General features: G+C 48.2%; 5 protein-coding genes across 5 annotated transcripts; 4 read left to right on the forward strand and 1 right to left on the reverse strand.

The window, feature by feature from the left end:
• Nucleotides 1-79: 79 nt before the first annotated feature.
• On the forward strand, nucleotides 80-1058 carry BDW43DRAFT_286975 (DASH complex subunit DUO1). Its single transcript, XM_032043098.1, has 2 exons — nucleotides 80-416; nucleotides 497-1058. The coding sequence occupies exons 1-2, from the start codon at nucleotides 123-125 to the stop codon at nucleotides 947-949; spliced, it is 747 nt and encodes a 248-aa protein (XP_031896806.1). The 5' UTR covers nucleotides 80-122; the 3' UTR covers nucleotides 950-1058.
• A 161-nt stretch (nucleotides 1059-1219) lies between these two features.
• On the forward strand, nucleotides 1220-1948 carry BDW43DRAFT_286977 (uncharacterized protein; the record flags this gene model as incomplete). The annotated part of the gene is made up of 3 exons (XM_032043099.1): nucleotides 1220-1608; nucleotides 1677-1719; nucleotides 1776-1948. Coding segments are annotated over exons 1-3 (521 nt in total), but the record flags the coding sequence as incomplete, so codon positions are not given.
• A 1608-nt stretch (nucleotides 1949-3556) lies between these two features.
• Nucleotides 3557-7030, reverse strand: BDW43DRAFT_173658 (formin-binding protein HOF1). The gene is made up of 6 exons (XM_032038772.1): nucleotides 6502-7030; nucleotides 6152-6438; nucleotides 5886-6098; nucleotides 5728-5826; nucleotides 3868-5677; nucleotides 3557-3811 (listed from the first exon to the last, which is right to left on the reverse strand). Exons 1-6 carry the CDS (start codon nucleotides 6689-6691, stop codon nucleotides 3642-3644), a joined length of 2769 nt encoding a protein of 922 aa, XP_031896808.1. The 5' UTR covers nucleotides 6692-7030; the 3' UTR covers nucleotides 3557-3641.
• A 1025-nt stretch (nucleotides 7031-8055) lies between these two features.
• BDW43DRAFT_321702 (CCR4-NOT core subunit CDC39) lies at nucleotides 8056-15995 on the forward strand. Its single transcript, XM_032049384.1, has 4 exons — nucleotides 8056-8925; nucleotides 8994-9318; nucleotides 9380-15291; nucleotides 15356-15995. The coding sequence occupies exons 1-4, from the start codon at nucleotides 8203-8205 to the stop codon at nucleotides 15419-15421; spliced, it is 7026 nt and encodes a 2341-aa protein (XP_031896809.1). The 5' UTR covers nucleotides 8056-8202; the 3' UTR covers nucleotides 15422-15995.
• A 543-nt stretch (nucleotides 15996-16538) lies between these two features.
• Nucleotides 16539-17950, forward strand: BDW43DRAFT_286987 (seipin). The gene is made up of 4 exons (XM_032043100.1): nucleotides 16539-16663; nucleotides 16723-16907; nucleotides 16993-17448; nucleotides 17517-17950. Exons 1-4 carry the CDS (start codon nucleotides 16598-16600, stop codon nucleotides 17923-17925), a joined length of 1116 nt encoding a protein of 371 aa, XP_031896810.1. The 5' UTR covers nucleotides 16539-16597; the 3' UTR covers nucleotides 17926-17950.
• The last annotated feature ends 176 nt before the right edge of the window (nucleotides 17951-18126 follow it).

An 18126-nucleotide genomic window follows, 5' to 3' on the forward strand; every position in this document is an offset into this window, starting at 1 on the left:
CGTGTTCTACCTAGTACTACTTGGTAGTTAGTAGTCAATACGTGCAGAAACTAAAATAGTCCCTCCAACACCCCTCCACTACTACCTAACCCAACTCACATCAATTCTACCCCCAACAAGCCATGGCTTTCCGCAGTACCGCAGAGGAAATGGAACGTCTCCAACTCTCCGATGAAGATACCGAGGACCTCTGGAATTCCCCTTCCAAACACGGTAGTAGGAAATTGAACCAAGTACTCATTAAAGAAGAGAGCACTACACCGCCGCCCAGATCTTCTCACGATGCCGAGACCCTTTACGACCGTCAAGAGGTTCGAGAGGCGGCTTTGCGGAACGAGCTACAAAGTGTCCGGAACATTAATCAGGTGATCGAAGGCCTTTTGAGTAGCCTGGACCGGGCAAAGGGCAATATGGATGTATGTCAAAACTCGTCTTTACTTTTCTCGTCCGTTAAAAGACTCACCCAGAGGCTAACTGGTAATTTTATCTCGTCTAGACCGTTTCACGTACTGTTGACTCTGCGTCAACGTTACTGAACACTTGGACGCGGATTCTATCCCAAACAGAGCATAACCAGCGATTGATTCTCAATCCAAATTGGCAAGGTGCTGTTCAAGACGTCGCCGATTCGGAGAACGAAGAGCGCCTCAAGCAACAAGCGGCGGAAAGACGCGAGAGAGAGCTACAAGAACAAAGGGAGGCAGCGGCCCGTAAAGCCGAGGAAGCAGAGAAGAGAAGAGCGCAGGCCCCTGCGACTCGAGGCACGCGTGGAAGAGTCCGCAGCAGCGGTTTAGGAAGAACTCCTAGTGTCTCCTACTCGAGAACCAATCCGAGTACGACAAGGACTACTGCCTCCACGACAAGGGAATCTTCAACCACAACCACACGAAGACCGGTTAGTGGGATCGCCCGAGGCCCTAGTGTTACGCGCGGCCGGGGTAGAACCTGAAGGGTATTGGATACGTGACAATGTATATTATGAGGGGAAATGAGGTAAACTGTTACAATATGATACCCAAGAGTATTGGAAGGACTTACCTTCCCGATTTTAGCCGTCTCCTTTTTTTGTAGAGTGGTGTAGTGAAACCGTAAACACGATACCCAGAACGGAGATTCATCAACGTTTCTGCCTCAGGCGCCAAGGCGTCACCGCCATTAGATAAAGCTTCACCTGATAAGAACCTCAGACCGTTATTCCGTCGTCAACCTCACCTGCTATCGCTAATATCTGGGCGCAATGAATTTCGCTCCTTATCAGGATGAATCGCCAGAGGTCGAACGGGCAATGTCGCCTGCCCTCAGCGATGCCCATCGCGTGAAATCACCACCCAACATCCGATCTCCTCGCGGCTCTCCTCCAGTTTCAGGTCTCGCACCCAACGCGCTTCCGTCACCGAGTCATTTTGCTGGCGGGGTTCATACAGAAGCAAGCGGTTTCGGAAACAATGGCTACGGTAGAGATGTAGAGGGTGGGAGATGGAATATGGGAGCTTTCGATACAAGTCTACCCATCCGGATGGATTTTGAAGCTATGCTGGCATATCTGCTTCTGCCTCCTGCGGGTGGCGTTTTCCTGCTGCTACTAGAACACAAAAGCGATTATGTACGGTAAGTAACTCTGAATTAGTACGGTCAGCTACCCCTCACTTTGGCAAAAATTTACTGATATCGCGCAGCTTTCACGCATGGCAGTCAAGCATGCTTTTTACTGTCATGTTTGTAAGTCGTACCACACGTTCTAACCCAAGATGGAATGCGCGCTCACATATCTCTAGATAATTCATCTCTTGTTCGCTTGGTCTAGCTTTTTTTCGTGGACCTTGCTCTTATGCGATCTGGGTATGATCGGCTTCTTGAGCATGCGTGCTTATCGCGACGGTAAGTCCAAGAAATATGCGTCAGGGATCCAGACTAAACAAATCTTAGTGGACACGCTTGACCACTACGAAGTTCCAATTTTTGGCCGTCTAGCAAATTCCTTTGTCGATGACGAATGAGCCTAATTCCGCTCCAATGGCAATGTGTTTGCTTCGAATACCCCTCTGTGTCCCCTATGTGTCAACAAAGCGAGCGCTGTGGCTTTATGCCCCAGGAAATGGCCGGCATTATCCTCTTGGCTCGAATTTCCATTGTATAGTGACAATCTAAAGGGCATTTAACTATGCTCCAGAACTTGTCTTTTAGTCAGGTGGTTGGTTCATCTGTCAACCCAGAAGAGTCCTGTATATCTGCTATTCTTCCGCATATGTTGATTACAATCCTTCCACTAATGTATATACACATACTCATGTACTCTAATTATATCCAAATCATGTCTTACTGCGAAGGAACGTTTTTTGTTTTTCTTGATGCCTTGTTTCTGCACTCAGACATACTCCATGCACTTGCCACTCAAAATTCACAGGTCTCCACGGAATCAAAATGTTCACTTTTTCTACAACTTCTCGTCGTCGAATTCACTAACCTCCCCCAAATCTACCAAAACAACGAAGCTATAGCAGTCCCATCTATGTTCCTCAACAACACGCTCTTCTAAAGCCAATGCCTGAAGATACCAATGATTCGGACCCTTACAATCGAGCTGGCAAGCTGCGAAGATCTCTTATCTACATTCAGCCGCCAGGATAACCATTCTGCTGAGCTCCTACCACCAAGCTCTAACTGGCCACAACATCTCAAACTCAAAGTCTATCCATCGGCTTTTTTTCTTTTTGTTCTCCGTTTCCCCCATATCGATGTGTCGGGTCACGCGAGTTATCCACATAGAATGCGGCCACACCAATGATCATGTTGATATGACTTGTCTTAAGCGAAAGCTTAAACTCCAGGATGTCCGATGTGATGCTTGGGATCAGCCGCACTGCGCTACGATCTATGTTCGTCTCCTGGACTCCTCGAAGGGATATGAGTGCATGAAGTGTAACAGCGAGGGGGTAGAAGACGAAAAGCCAGTGAAATCGTGACTCGTGACTCATGGCTCCGCTTGCGGGGGCGAGGAATACCTGGGCCCCGTTTAAATGAAATATGCTTTCTAATGCGGGGAGATTTTGATGCGGGTTTCTTTTACGTTGTTGATTGTTTCTTCTAGGTTCCGGATCGTGGAAGTAGTGGGTTGAGGGCTGTGACGACCTGGCTGGACCGGCGGCATCTCGGCGCTAAGTGGATTGGATTAAATGAATTCTTTGAAAGCAATACCCTCCGTCAGTTCATTACAATAACCATTAAGGCCAGTGGTAACTAATCACATCATTATTACTCAAATTATAGAAATCATAGGATAGAAGTGGACAAAACAGATCATGAACCATAAAATAGTCCAGAAACGTATAACTCGGCCACTGCGAGAATCCAGGCATAGGGGCCAGAAAGAAAAGAACCAAACGCTGGCTTCAAGAAAGCTGAAAGAATGAAAGGGGCAAAGGAAACAACGCGGAGAGCCAAGGGTACGAGTCAAGTGGGCATTCCAAAGCATCAAACAGTGGTGATATCAATCGTAAGCAATCTGGGACAAGAGAAGGGAAACATGTGCACCAAGAACATAGTAAACCCCATGGAAGCGTGTAAATCCGTATCTACATCACAAACACATAATAGACATCATTCGCCTGGGCACAGGCTGTGGTTAGTGAATTGTGCATTGTTTAAACAATCTGCAAGTAATTGCTGGGCACCAAACCGGGCCGCCCTCGAGTAGTAGTGACTTCAGCTTCCCACCAGCCGTCATCCTGTAGTCGAATGACAGAGAGGACATCGCCTTTACTAAACCCCAGTTCTTCGGGAATTGCAGCGCTATAGCTGTACATGGCTCGGGCTGTACGTCACAAAGTTAGTCAACTCATACAATATAAAGGGTCATTGCGTGCTTACCGAAGTGGAGAATCGGGCGACCATCCCGGCTGAATTGTCTACCAGGATCAGCAACGGCCATAGTCCTGCTCCTGGATCTGCTTCTATGGCTTCCCGCATCGTAGTAAGACATTGGTCTTCCGGCCTCCCTTCGAGAACTGTATCCATCATTGCCACCGCCGTACATGTCAACTTGGTTTGAAAGCTGCAACTCCATGCCTCCAGCACTGGAGGGGCGGGTCTGCTGCCTGAATTGCGGTTGAGGGGAAACAGCACGGCTCATGGGTTTCGGGGAGGTTCGCCTTGGATATTCATGGGGCGAGTACGCTGCATCAGTCGGTCGCGGAGGTGGGGTAGAGACAGTAGGCGACTGACTAAATCTACTTCTCATACTGCTAGATTGGTATGTGCTCGGGCTCGGGCTTGCTCCTCGGCTATATTGACTCATGCGGGTATCTACACGAGGGCTGACTTGGGGACTTGCGCTCCGTCTTGGGGTAGGGGATCTAGCACGTGGCACATCCTGGGATTGTGCACTGTTTCTACCTGAAAGTCCAGAAGTATTGCCACTTCCGCGAAGCATATTCTGTGCCTGCCCGGTGTATTTCTGCGTCGTCTTTTGCATCTGTGCGGAAGTGAAGGCTGGCTGAGGTGCATCAAGACGTTTCACCGATGAGTCGTTATATGCCGGGGGTGGAGTTGCCACAGATGCGCTGCTGTAACTTGACCCAGGTGCTGAAGGAACTGGCGTAGCAATTCCATGATATCTATCAGCAGAGACCCGAGTGGCCGACTGCTTGCCTGCACCTTTCAGATCGGCTAAGGCGCGTGCAATAGGATCAAGCTCTGCTTCTGCATTCTTGGCTGCCTGGGGTACCTTCTTCGAAGCGTTCTTGTCTGGTGACGCCACATCAAATACATTGTTTCCGACATTGAGCTGGAAGTTGGCTCGAGGATCTGCAGGTTCAGGACTTCCAGATCCCCGGTCGTTTCCAGAAGCAGAAACTGGGGCTTGGGGCTGAGGAGCTTTGGTAGGGCTCGATTGCTTCGGGGTATCCCACGTGCCTCGAGAAGGGGGTTGTGACGGGCCAGAATGGCGGTCCTTATCATGGCGACTCTTACGTCGGAACGGGCTGTTGCTAAAAAAGGCGCTCCTCTTCTTTTGGATCTGCTTATCTCCCCCCATTCCATGAAGTGGTATGCCATTCGTAGGCTTTGTTGGTGATTGTTTGCCGCTGGGAAGATCTTGGCTAGACATAGAAGTTGGGTTGGAGATTTCACTCTGCGAATCACGGCTTGATGGTCGGTACGCGCTATTTGCTCCTGAGCTCCGCTCAGAAGGAGGTCCAGTCCTGCAAAACATCGTCATACCATCCGTTGGATACGCATTGTGAGGCACTACGCCAATCTCGCCATGCTGGTTAGGATCATAATTCGGCGGCAGTTGGCCACCCCGACGAAGATCCAAGGGAGCAGGCTGTTGCGTTGCTTTCTGCGGAGTGACCGTGGTCTCCCTGCTTGTGGGCGTCGGTGGGTTATTCTGAACAGTCTTAGTTGCCAGGTCGGGATGTGGGTCGTGATGCGATTCGTAAGTCGATGGCTGTGGAGAAGAACTGCGAAACGCCGGGTTTATCGTTCGTTGGAACTGCGCTACAGAGAACCCATCTTCCTCAGAGGCTTCCGAGCTTGTATCGTTGATATCTCCCCGGCAGAAATTAATGAATCTGGGAGGGTCTGGGATATCCTGGCCGGTTCCCTTTTCTTTGATGAAGTAGATGATATCTTTCTCAACCTCACAGTTTTCCAACGACAGCCGGACCTTCTCGCACGACTAATACTAACTTAGCAATCATCTCATATCAACCAGGGATAAAGACATACGGCATCATCGCTAACGCAAACCGTAGACGCAATATTGGCATAAGCCCACAGGCTGCTCCTCGTAAAGTCGAGTCTTTCCTCTTCAAGATCTTGGAACTTCTGGACATTCGTTAGTCTTATACTTGGCCGCCTAAAACCGTCTGTTGCATCGAACATACATCACAGGCTGATTTCCATTCTTTATTCCAGCGGCCAGTTGTCTCTTCGAGGACCTTAATAGCGGCCTCATATTCACTGCTGCTAGAGGCGAGCTGTACCTGGGTCTTTTCGAGCTTCGCTTTGTTTTTGCGTTCCTCCTGTCCCATGACCATATGCCCTTGGGCAAGGTACCCCTTGATCCTCAGGCAGTCTTGTTCATATCGATCCCGGGTCTAGAATAAAATGAGTCAAGTTCAGCTCTACAGGCTAGAAATCGGCAACTTACCTTATTTACTGTTTGAGTCTGCTGGATCTTGGTTTTCAAGAGGCGCTCGATTCCCGTTTGGATAATTTTTCTTCTTTCCTTCGATCCACCTGCAAATGCAACCAGTGGCTCTTCTAACTCTCTTTTCATTTGTCCAGCAATTGCACCATGCGCTTTGGCAATCGCCTCGGTTTCTCCACGGACAGTGTCGAATGACGATCGAAGGGAGCCTAGTTCGGTCGACCCAAGTGGCTTTCGGCAAAGAGCTAGGAGCTTGCGCGCATATTCCTCTTCGATGGCCGCCCGGACTATTCAATTCATTAGGATGCCTTCGCACTCATTGGAGCCAACCGGTGATTTAGTATACGCACTATTGTAGAATGTTTTCAACTCGTCACAAGACACTTTTGCAGAGTGCATCCGATCAAGCATAGGACCAACACCAGCATCATCTTTTCCCCAGAAATTGTTAGCGACTATCGACGTGAAAACGTTAGTAATCCTAATATTACGGTTGAAGATGTATTGAAGCCATACAAGACATGGCCACTGTTGGCCCATCTGCAACCGTTCCGGGCATTTGTAGATTATAATCGGTTAATCCTTCCGAACATCGGCCAGCCTTTGCTCATCTGATTACCGTAACGTGATAAGAAATAAACCAGAATGATAGAGACCGGGCAGAAAAGCAAATAAAGGAAGTACTACAACAGGGACAAGATCCCGGAGAATTAAGGAGAAAGGAGATCAATATGGAGATAACCCCGGAAACAGCAAAGGGGTAAAAGAAAGAGAGAAAAAAAAGGGTCAGGAACCGCGGAAGGAATGGGCAGAACAGCGTGATAGAGCTGAATCTAGTGGAGTTGATTCTAAGGTTGAGTCTGGAATGAATGGCGGGCGATGTTTACAGCTCCACGTTTCTCGGGGCAACCACCGGTACATCACGGGGGCACGTCATGTAATGTACTTCCAAGTAACTACTCCGACAAGCCACCCAATTTAAGAAAATTCAATAGTAACGAGATCTAGGGCCCGTGTGGCATCAAGGGTACATTGTTTTCCCTGTGTTGGCGACGCTAACACCTTTTTCACCCAAGGAACCAATCACTACTTGTAAAACGTCTATCCCTTGTGGGCATTGCACGGCTCGGGTACTAGCCTTTCGACAGTGGACACTCCTGTTTGCTGCCCATTTTCGTTAATCAGGTAGCGAAGTAGGTGAATTGAGCTATGTACTGAGTAGCACAAACACGACTAAGCACAGTAATTCCATAGATTGAGGGAGTAGTCGACCCAGTCTCTTGGTCGAGTATATAGACTACAGACTCCGACACATGTACTGCAGTTCAAATGAGGAAACCATAGCATTGACTTCTTGGCACATCTGCAGGATTAGCTGGCAATGTGTCTCGGAATCCTTGCTAGAGTTGGGAATGATTCCCTTCCATGCATGTGTTAACTTAGGAGGATCATTGGGTCCATTTTGACGGATACTGTCGCAAGTACGTTGAGTGGTTGCGTGGTTGCGTGGTTGCAGATAAGACCGCCATCGTCGCATGACTAAGATATTATGTAATATTTAGGCAATCACGTGGACATACAGGTTGACAGCAAAATCGCTGGACACTAGATCGTGCGCAGAGTAGTGTTGCGTCTCAATATATTTCTTTTTTATCGATCCTAGTCCAGGACTTGATCTGTTCTTTTATGTTATCTAATGTTTATTCCATTTGTCTTTGTTCGAACGCTATATTTGTCAAGCCCTACAGCCCTGTCCACTCCCTGAGTCCCAATTCGAGCTAGTGTTGTCAACCTCAGGCATCATCTCCACCTGCCTGTCCACCACTCAACCTCTCTTTCTCTTGTCCGTCATTAACTCGGAACTTCCCATCCTGTGCCACGAAGCAACATTCATCCTCATTGCCATCCTATTCTAGCTCTGCCACCGCAAGACTTACCCTCCTTGCAAGGAAAACAACTACAGCGTCATAAATAGGTTTAAGGCTTTTGTCGACTGTCGTCACGAATAAAAATTTGTCGTCCCCTTCAGATCAAATGATCGCGTCTCCTAGATGACCTTCCCTCCCCCTCCTCCTTCCTCCCAATCGTCGATTGCTTCTGGCACCGATAAGTCTTCCTCAACCAGGCCTGGAAGGTCACAGCAATCTGCCTGGGGTCCATCTGTGTCCCAGTCCAGCGTTCGCCGTGGACTGACTCCGCTTGCGACCAACAATCTCGCATCATCTTCCTTCCCCTCTGCCTCTTCCCGAGGGCCACCTCAGTCCAGTAGTCCTGGTCCGGGCGGTTCAACTTCCTCTCCCTTGACTTCCTCCTTCTCTGCGGTTCTGAGTTCCGCAAGAGGCCTCCCCGTCGGCCGGAACGCGCCCTCGCCTGCCTCCACACCTTCACCTTTCACCTCCTTCCAATCTGGCTCGCAACAACATCAGCAGGCCGCACAATCTCTCTCTTCTCCAAAATTTAGATCTCACACCCCGTCGTCCGGGTCACATCTGGCTTCCACAGCGGGTTCTATCGCGGGTGGTGGAGGCTCCGGGGGAGGCGGAGGTGGGACGGGATCTTCCAGAGGCGCCACTTTCTCTCCATTGTCTTCTGGGACAACGGTGAACTCACCTACAGGTTTCCCTTCCGACAAACCAGGCTCGGCAGCGGCGGCTCACGCAAGTCAGTCTTCGCTGACAAAAATATCTATCGCCCAGGTGTTTCTTCTCCTCGATTCGATCACGGAGAAAGAGGGTCGAGAGAAGTGGGAGACGAAAGCGGCCCAGATTCACAAAGTAAGACTTCCCATCTCTTATTAAATTCCTTACGAAGCAAAAAGTTGCTAAACTATTAATACTTTTAGCTTGTTGAGTCCAACGGCATGGAGGTCTTTTCCAAATATTTCCGGCGCCTTCTCACAGGCAATGCCCCTCAGATATTTCCTGGTGTGAATAAGTCTGTGGAAAATGCTGGAAACTATCCTCTCCTCGTACAGGAGATGCAAAAGGTGTCTCAAGACATCGAGCAGGCTCAGAAAATCGCGGAGACGGTAGATTCTTCCGAGGGCGATATCTTCCGAGACTTCGACCTTTCAACTTTCCTGGATCATTTTAAGCTTGATCCATTCTTGAAAGTCTCACTTGCGCTCGCTTTCAAGATGGCTAATAAGTCGGACTTGCGCGCAAAGGGTAAGTTTGTCGTTTTTGATGCCTTGACTAGTGATCGGTGTCTCACGATTTTCGCTTGTAGCTGATGCAATCCTTTCGAACTCGATAACTCCCTTCCTGCAAAGCCTTGCAACGCCGTCCGAGATAACCAAGGATTACAAGAATGCCTGTATTGGGATAACCATTGAACGATTTATCTTGTATCCCCCACGCAATTTCACGGACGATGTCAAGGCTAAGCTTGTATATGCCGCTAACCTGCGCTACCAGAGGCTAGGCGTAGAGATGCCCTTTGAAATTGCATCTGCCCTGCAAATGTTCAATTTTATCAACCCGAGGTACACTTTGGTCCGTCAACTGCACTCAAAGGGACCGAAAGCAACTTCAAACACGGACGCTGTGGCAGAGACTATCAATGCAGCTGGTGCCGAATGCTGGAATGAGGACCACGTTGCCAGTGCTCTGTTATTCTTGGTTCTGTCTCAATATTGGCAGGAGTTCTCCCTTGAAACTTTTCTTGCAGCTGTGAAGTCACATTTCGGCGAAAAACAAATTAGCTGGCCTCTAATTTTCCGAAACTTCGACCGCGAAGGTTTGCGATTAGATGCGAAGCAATTTGCCAACCTCTACTCGGCTCTCTTGTCAGTAGCTTCTGAGGATTCGAGTCTCGATATCCAAAAACTGTGGGGAGGAGACTGGGAACACCGTGACACTCAACTTTCCTTTCTCACGGCCTTCATTGTCTCCCGAACAGATGTATCGCAAATACCTAATCTGCGCGCCACTTTCCCACCTGATTTCTTTGCGGAAGGGCCGGAACTTGTCCGTTTGCAAGGAGAGCGGGCAGCGAAATCGCCTCTGAGGTCTTTGGATGCTATGAGAGCTTTATTTGACCTTTCGTTGTTCTCCCAGACTACATGGGCTGTCGCCGAGAGCCAACTGCTTATCAAGGCAATCGTTCAATACGACCTTCCCGTGTTCTTATGCTCAGCGTTGACCCTTCCACAGCCTTGGACAACCGTCCAGCAAAGCTTTGTCCTTCGGACGCTTGTCGTTTTTATATTGAAACAAGAGGAAGGGTACCAGCTAGCGTTGCATGGAGCGTGGCATCAAGATAAACAGTGGGTTGCAGAGCAACTTTTCACTACATTTACTCAGGATCCTACTTCTACCGCTGCCATTTACGAGCATGCTGTCGAATACAGTTGGCTGGATTATCTACTGGGATACACGAATGGTCTCGCTATGGACCTTGCTTGTTACGCACATCGTAAGGGGCCTTTCGACTTAGAACAATGGGTCCGCAATGCTGCTCAGAAGGGCCCCATGGACATGGGTAGCTTATTGTCCAAGTTTCTAAGAATTAAAGCCGAGGACGAGCTTCATGTACAGAGGAAAGAGCAACCAGCACCACAGATGGTCAGCCTTTCTGTGAAGACCGTCTATACCTTGCTATCGGTGCTGGAAGAATACGTTGGCGACCGTGAAAATCTCACCCCAGTCCAACGGATTTGTATTCAGACGTACCCCAGGCTGATCAACTATGGAGAAGGATTCGATGATATCATTGATGCCAACGGTGAGAACGGAAACTCTCTACCGGAGACAGTTGATAAGCAGATGCAAGAGTTGTTTGGCAAGATGTATCATGAAGAGTTGTCCTTAAGGGAAATCCTCGAATTGATGAGACGGTATAAGTCCTCGCGCGATCCAGCTGAACAGGATCTATTCGCCTGCATGGTTCACGGTCTCATTGACGAATATCACTGCTACCATGAGTACCCGTTGGAAGCCCTAACAAAGACAGCTGTCATGTTTGGCGGTATCATCAACTTCCGCCTTGTTGACGGGATCACTTTGAAGGTCGGTCTGGGCATGATCTTAGAGGCTGTGCGCGAACATGACATGCACGACCCAATGTACAAATTTGGAGTAGAAGCTATCGAGCAATTGATCAACCGACTCCCAGAATGGGCTGGCTTCTGTCATCTCCTATTGCAGATCCCGACTCTACAGGGCTCTCCAATTTTCCAAAAGGCGGAAGAAGTGCTACACGAACAAGGAAGCCAGGCTAGAGACTCGGAACCTAGCAGACTTGATAACACTTCTGCCGGGTCTTTGACTAACGGTAATGTCGAAGAGACTACGACTGCTGATGGATCGAGTCGTAAATTCATCTCCGTACATGTTGACTCCCCTCTCCGACCCGAGGTCTACAGGGATCCGGATGAGGATGTACAAGACAAGATCCTGTTTGTATTGAACAACGTATCGGAGCAGAACATAGAGGAGAAGCTACGGGATCTCACCGATGTTCTTCGCGATCAACATCATCAATGGTTCGCTTCCTATTTAGTGGAAGAACGAGCCAAGTTGCAGCCCAACTTCCAGCAACTATATCTTGATCTTCTTGATCGCATTAACGATAAGGTACTCTGGGCGGAAGTTCTGCGGGAGACCTATGTCAGTGTTTCCAAGCTGCTTAATTCCGAGGCCACGTTGAATAACTCCACCGACCGTGGCCATCTCAAGAACCTCGGGTTATGGCTTGGGTCCCTTACCATTGCCAAAGACAAGCCTATCAAGCACAAGAATGTTTATTTCAAGGGGCTTCTCTTGGAGGGTTATGACAGCCAACGCTTGACGATCGTGATCCCATTTACCTGTAAGGTGTTGGTCCAGGCTACCAAATCTACAGTATTCAACCCCCCAAATCCTTGGCTCATGGATATCCTGGCTCTCTTGATGGAACTCTATCACTTTGCAGAGTTGAAACTGAATCTCAAATTTGAGATAGAGGTTCTGTGTAAAGATCTTGACCTTGACCACAAAGTCATTGAACCATCCGTCATCATTCGAGACCGTTCCGCGCACATTGAAGATGCATTGTCGACAGCCAACATCCCTGAAGGTCTTGAAGCTTTCGAAGACATGGCACTTACCGGAATTAACCAAGGCATCCGCCACGAAAGGCTATCGCCTGCCGCTATTATGTCCACACTGCCAAGCTTAGATAAGATTCTCGTCTTACCTTCGTCCGCAAGCAGCATGGTTGACCCCAATGTTCTTCGGCAAATTGTTCACAGTTCCGTGGAGCGTGCTATTGCAGAGATTATAACTCCCGTGGTAGAGCGGTCGGTAACCATCGCCTCCATCTCCACCGTTCAGTTGGTATCTAAGGATTTCGCGATGGAGCCCGACGAAGAAAAGGTCCGACACGCGGCCAGCATAATGGTCAGGCAACTTGCTGGTAGCCTGGCTCTGGTCACCTGCAAAGAGCCCTTGAAGGTCAGCATGACGAATTATATCCGTATGATTCAGCAGGAGTATTCGGACCAGCCCATGCCGGAGGGGCTTGTTTTGATGTGCGTCAATGATAACCTTGACGCTGCCTGCGGTATTGTGGAGAAGGCAGCAGAAGAAAAGTCTCTTCCAGAGATCGAGAAGGTTATCGAGCCACAACTAGAAGCTCGTCGGCGTCATCGTGCGGCCCGGCCTAATGAACCGTTCATTGATCCATCAATGAATCGCTGGGGACTTTTTATTCCCGAGCCTTACCGGCAGGCACCCAGTGGACTCAACAAGGAACAGTTGGCTATCTACGAAGAGTTCGCTCGCCAGTCTCGTGGGCCGGCAACGACTCATATCCCGAATGTTTCGACTGACTCTGGCCGCATCCAAGATGTTCTACAAGATCCTTATACTGCTATACCCAACCTCTCCACACCTGCCGAGCAGCCTGCTGTACCTCATAGAACACCTCAAGCGCAGCAGGATAGCAGATTGCAGCAGACTGGACTTGTTGGTACGCAGTCTCAATTAAATGGATTCCTTGAAGCACAAAGCCCACGCGAAAAGGTTGAAAGCATTATTTCCGATCTTCAACAAGCTGCCCGAAGTGCGCCTGAGGAGCGTGTTAGAGACCTTGGAAGAGACAGTGGTGTCTTACAGGAATACAACCAAGCCTTGCGGGCTATCCTTGCATCACCCAACGGCGAGGAGCTGGCGCGGCTGACGTCTCTCAAGATCTGCACAGTCCTATTCTCTCAAACCCAAGACACACTAGAGATTGAAGTGCTCGTGCATCTTCTTGCCAAGCTGTGTGATATGTCGTCTCTGGTCGCACGATATACCTGGGCCGTCCTATCAGAGGTTGATGATGAGCACATGTTCAATGTTCCAGTTACAGTCGCTCTCATCGATGCTGGGCTTTTGGATATTCGTCGTGTCGATATGATACTAACAAGGCTCATCCTTCAGAAAAATACGAGTGCCCTAGATGTCCTTGCCAATCTGATGGACCGTGTTCTCTTCAGCGAGGAACCTTCGGCCTTGAGGTCTGACTTTTCTGGCAGTCTAGAAGCCATGAGTCAGTGGCTTGCAGAAGACTCAAGCCTTTCGACTGCCAACGATATCATCCACAAGTTGCGCGAGTCTGGAATTCCTGAAGTTGTCAACCCCCTACTCAGCGACAAAGCAAGGTCGAAACGCGATCAAATGGAATACATCTTCAGCGAGTGGATTGGCATTTATAAAGCGCCAGGTGCAATCGATCGCACATATTATTCTTTCCTGAAAGATATCCATCAAAGACAGGTTATGGACAATCAAGAAGATTCTGCCCTATTCTTCCGTCTTAGTATTGATATCTCCGTTGCAATGTTTGAGCATGAGTCGCAAAATCCCAACGGCAGCCTTGATGAAGCCTACCTCTACATTGATGCCCTCGCCAAGCTCGTGGTGCTTCTTGTGAAATTCCAAGGTGAGACGCCAGGAGCTACGAAGACCAGCAAGTCTGTCTACTTCAACTCTATCCTATCATTGCTTGTGCTTGTCCTCAATCACCATCATGTTATGAGAGGGGAAGCTTTCAACCAGCGCGTCTTCTTCAGGCTCTTCTCAAGTATCCTCTGTGAATATTCCATGAATGGCCTTCAACATAGCGATCAACATCAGGAGATGATGTTTGCCTTCGCTAATAAATTCCTGTCACTTCAACCGAAATACTGCCCCGCCTTTGTTTTCGGGTGGTTGTCGTTGGTCTCGCACAGGTTCTTCATGTCAGGTATGCTGAACATGCCAGATCGAACTGGCTGGGGGCCATATTGCGAGATCATGCAAGCTCTCCTTGCGTATATAGGGGAGCAACTTAAGCCCGCAAATATCTCCGCTATTATCAAAGATCTGTATAAGGGTGTGCTGCGCATCTTGCTAATCTTGCACCACGATTTCCCCGAGTTTGTGGCAGAAAACCATTTTCAATTCTGCAATGTTATCCCTGCCCACTGTGCTCAGCTTCGGAACCTTGTCCTGAGTGCTTATCCGTCATCCTTCCATAAACTTCCAGACCCATTTAGAGAGGGCCTGAAAGTTGAACGGCTGGAAGAAATGCGAGAAGCCCCAAAAATCGCCGGTGACACTGCGGCTCCTCTACAGCATGCCAACATCAAGAGTGTGGTCGACACTTCGCTTCAGAGCGGAAATGCGTCGGAAGCGGCTCTGCAGCAGATCTGTGAAGCCGTGTACAATCCAACCACCAAAGAGACCGGCATCTTCTACACGCCAATCAACGTCAACGTGGTGCTTCTGAACGCTCTGGTGCTTTACGTCGGTCAGAGCGCTGTTTCTGCCAATGCATCCAAGGGCAACACTCGCGCAGCATTTGACAACTCCCCCCATTCCGCACTCCTGGAAAGGCTTGCCAAAGCTCTGCGACCTGAAGCGCGCTACTACCTTCTAAGCGCAATGGCAAATCAGCTTCGGTATCCCAATAGCCACACGTACTTCTTCAGCTTCGCAATCCTCCGCCTGTTTGGTGCCGACTACTCGGAACAGGATGAGTCCGATATCCGTCAGCAAATTATCCGGGTGCTTCTCGAGCGGCTTATCGTTCATCGTCCTCATCCTTGGGGATTGATTATCACCCTGCAGGAACTGCTCCAGAATCGGAGCTACACTTTTTTCCGTCTTCCATTTATCCAGGCCGCGCCTGAGGTAAGTCACCTAATCTCGTGTACACTACTAAATTGAACCAATCGTTAACCCGAAGGGTCATTAGATCGGTCGTTTATTTGATGCTCTCCTGCAACACATTCAGCAACAAAGCCCTAGAGCGCTGGCCTAGGCACTTGACGAAGAATCATCACCTTCACTATATTCTCTATTAATACGAAGAACTTGACCTTGCCACGATGTCTTACCTATTTCTGAGATGAATGTTTCCATGGTGATTGCCGACGCCGCTCATGACATGTAGCATCCACATTACGGAGCTCTATTGGGGTGTATGATTTGAAGGGTTCTTTTTATTTATTTTTGCTCTTTAGTGGCCCGTCTGTACTGCTTTTATCTCGTTATCATTTCTCGGTTGGGTTTCAGGGAGGGATATGCATACCATTAAGACATGTCAGCATGGTTTAAAGCTACATGAAGCCTTCTTATCTTCGATTTTATCCATTACCTTTTCTTTTCCTCTTTTTCTTTTCCAATTCCTTTCTCCCTTGTACTTCTGTTGGACATTTGTGTCACTCCTGTTCTGGTGGCCTGTAACGATAAGTATAAAAATATGGGGTATAATGAGGGCTTTGCTTTACTATTGCATTCTAAATGGCATTGGAGTTTACTCTGGTCAAGGAATCCTCGATTGCACAATTTTAAGCATTCAACTGTAGGATGGGGTTGATGTATATGCTCCTAGACTTATAGGGAACTGTTCCTCTACATTCTATAATGTTAAACCCCCGTTTCCCCATGTTTGCAGTGATTCGTACTCCATCTTTTCGGAATTCCCCACAATGGCATAAATATAACCAACCCTGTGTAAAGGTCGGTTATATAGTAGTGTCGCGCTTGACCTAACTGCCCTAGGCCCTACCAGATACAGTCACGGGTATAGACTCTCTATTAAGAAAAAGAATATATAAAAATAAACATTTAATTAGCTGATAATCCTTATCAGAACCCGAACTATTGTTGTATATGTATATATTAGTCTAGATATACTGTACATCTTTGGATTAACATTACTATCTAATCTATGATAACGCCTATTTTGATGTCTCTAATTTGTGAATATATAAACATGCATACTCAGATATATATTATATTGAAATTAAAATTGAAGTCTATTAAACTCTAGCAGTAAAATACGTTTGTATATGTAATTTTGTCGTAATTTAATTAATGGTTCCCGCAAGAGTCAAAGACCCTGTGACGTCGACGCGAACCCCCAAAAACACTACCTTACTTTCTAACAACCACCTTCAATTCCCACTTCCTTTCCCTTCGTCAGCGCAGCATCATGGAATCTGAATATTCATCAGATGACGATGCAGGTAACGGATCTACAATTGTCACTAGAACCATGGTAAGGACAGTCTTGTGGTAGATGGATAAAACGGGTGCACTGACACTACCACCGCGCAGAACACGCTGGTCGAATATTGCCAGCCCTTCGTTTCAAAACAAGCGCAAAAGGCATATTTAGGCACCCTGCTATTTGTTGTTACGGGATTGTGTATGCTCTTTGGGTCCGCCCTCGCATATGGGATTTTCTACCACAAATTCGTTCCACAAGTCGGAGTAGGACGTGTGGTACATTTAGAATTCGGGTAGGTGGAAATTGGGTCGAGGCCTACCGGAAAAGAATGCTGTCCTTTCGCTTTATATATACGTTGCTAACAAACTTGGTATTAGCGATGGGTATCCCTGGGGAACCGCCTCCCTCGGTTCGGAGTTGGTCTCTCTTCAGCCATACGACATCAACGTTAAACTCGAGTTGCCTCGTACCCCCTCGAATTTTGCGGCCGGAAATTTTATGCTCGATCTAACCCTCCTTTCCCATCCTTCAACGTCTGTTCTTACGGGTATGAATGGTTCTACATACCCGATCTCACGATCGCGCCGCCCTGCTATCCTCACATACTCCTCGCCCTTGGTGGATACGGCCAGCAAGCTCTGGCTCATGCCGTTCTATGTGATTGGCTGGCAACGAGAAGCCGAGAAACTGGAGGTTCCCATGATGGAGCGAGTGGAATTTTCCCGCGGATGGCGTAACTTACCCGAAAGTCTGCGGCTGGAGATTCATAGTCACGAGCAGATGCAATTCTACAAAGCGAAGGTGGAATTCAGGGCAAGGTTTACTGGGTTGAGGTAAGGTTTTTAGGGTTGTTGTTGATGATGATGAGGAGGTGTGGTTATTGTGACTGACGGTGTAACAGATGGATGATGTATAACTGGAAAATCACGTCGTTCATTATTTTCAGTTCCTTGTTTTGGGGTGTATGCATGACAAGCGCAAGTATCTCTTGGGCGATACTTGCTTCCCTCTCAAGCACGGGTAGAAATGGGTCTGAATCGGAGGTGAAGGAAGAAGCTGGAGACGAAATACCGATCAAGCAAGAACCTTCTGAAGAGACACCCTCTCTCATGGAAGCAACCTCGAGCTCTTCCAATAATCCGGCAGAGAAAGGGAAGGTCAAGAAGGAATATGAATATGAAGCGGATGACGACGAGTCTGACGGTTCACGGCCGTTCGAGGAAGTTGGATCTGGGACTGGTGTGGAGAGTGCTGAAGCCCGCGGCGTTCAACGAAGGCGAAACCGCCTATTTAAGGACGAGCAATCCTAGTCGGGGATATAAATATGATGTCTACCTGAATGATCTTTTTATTTTCACTATATCGATACCCAATCAGCGGAAACATTTTCGTCTTAAATCATCTAGATCCCTGCGGGTTAGAAGTATTATTCTTGTTTCGTATGATTTGAGCCAAGACATATGTTAGGCTGCAATTGCTGTCCAAAGCATGTATTTATGTATATAAAATGG

This window comes from Aspergillus alliaceus, assembly GCF_009176365.1.
Source record: "Aspergillus alliaceus strain CBS 536.65 unplaced genomic scaffold BDW43scaffold_47, whole genome shotgun sequence".
Taxonomy (NCBI): domain Eukaryota; kingdom Fungi; phylum Ascomycota; class Eurotiomycetes; order Eurotiales; family Aspergillaceae; genus Aspergillus; species Aspergillus alliaceus.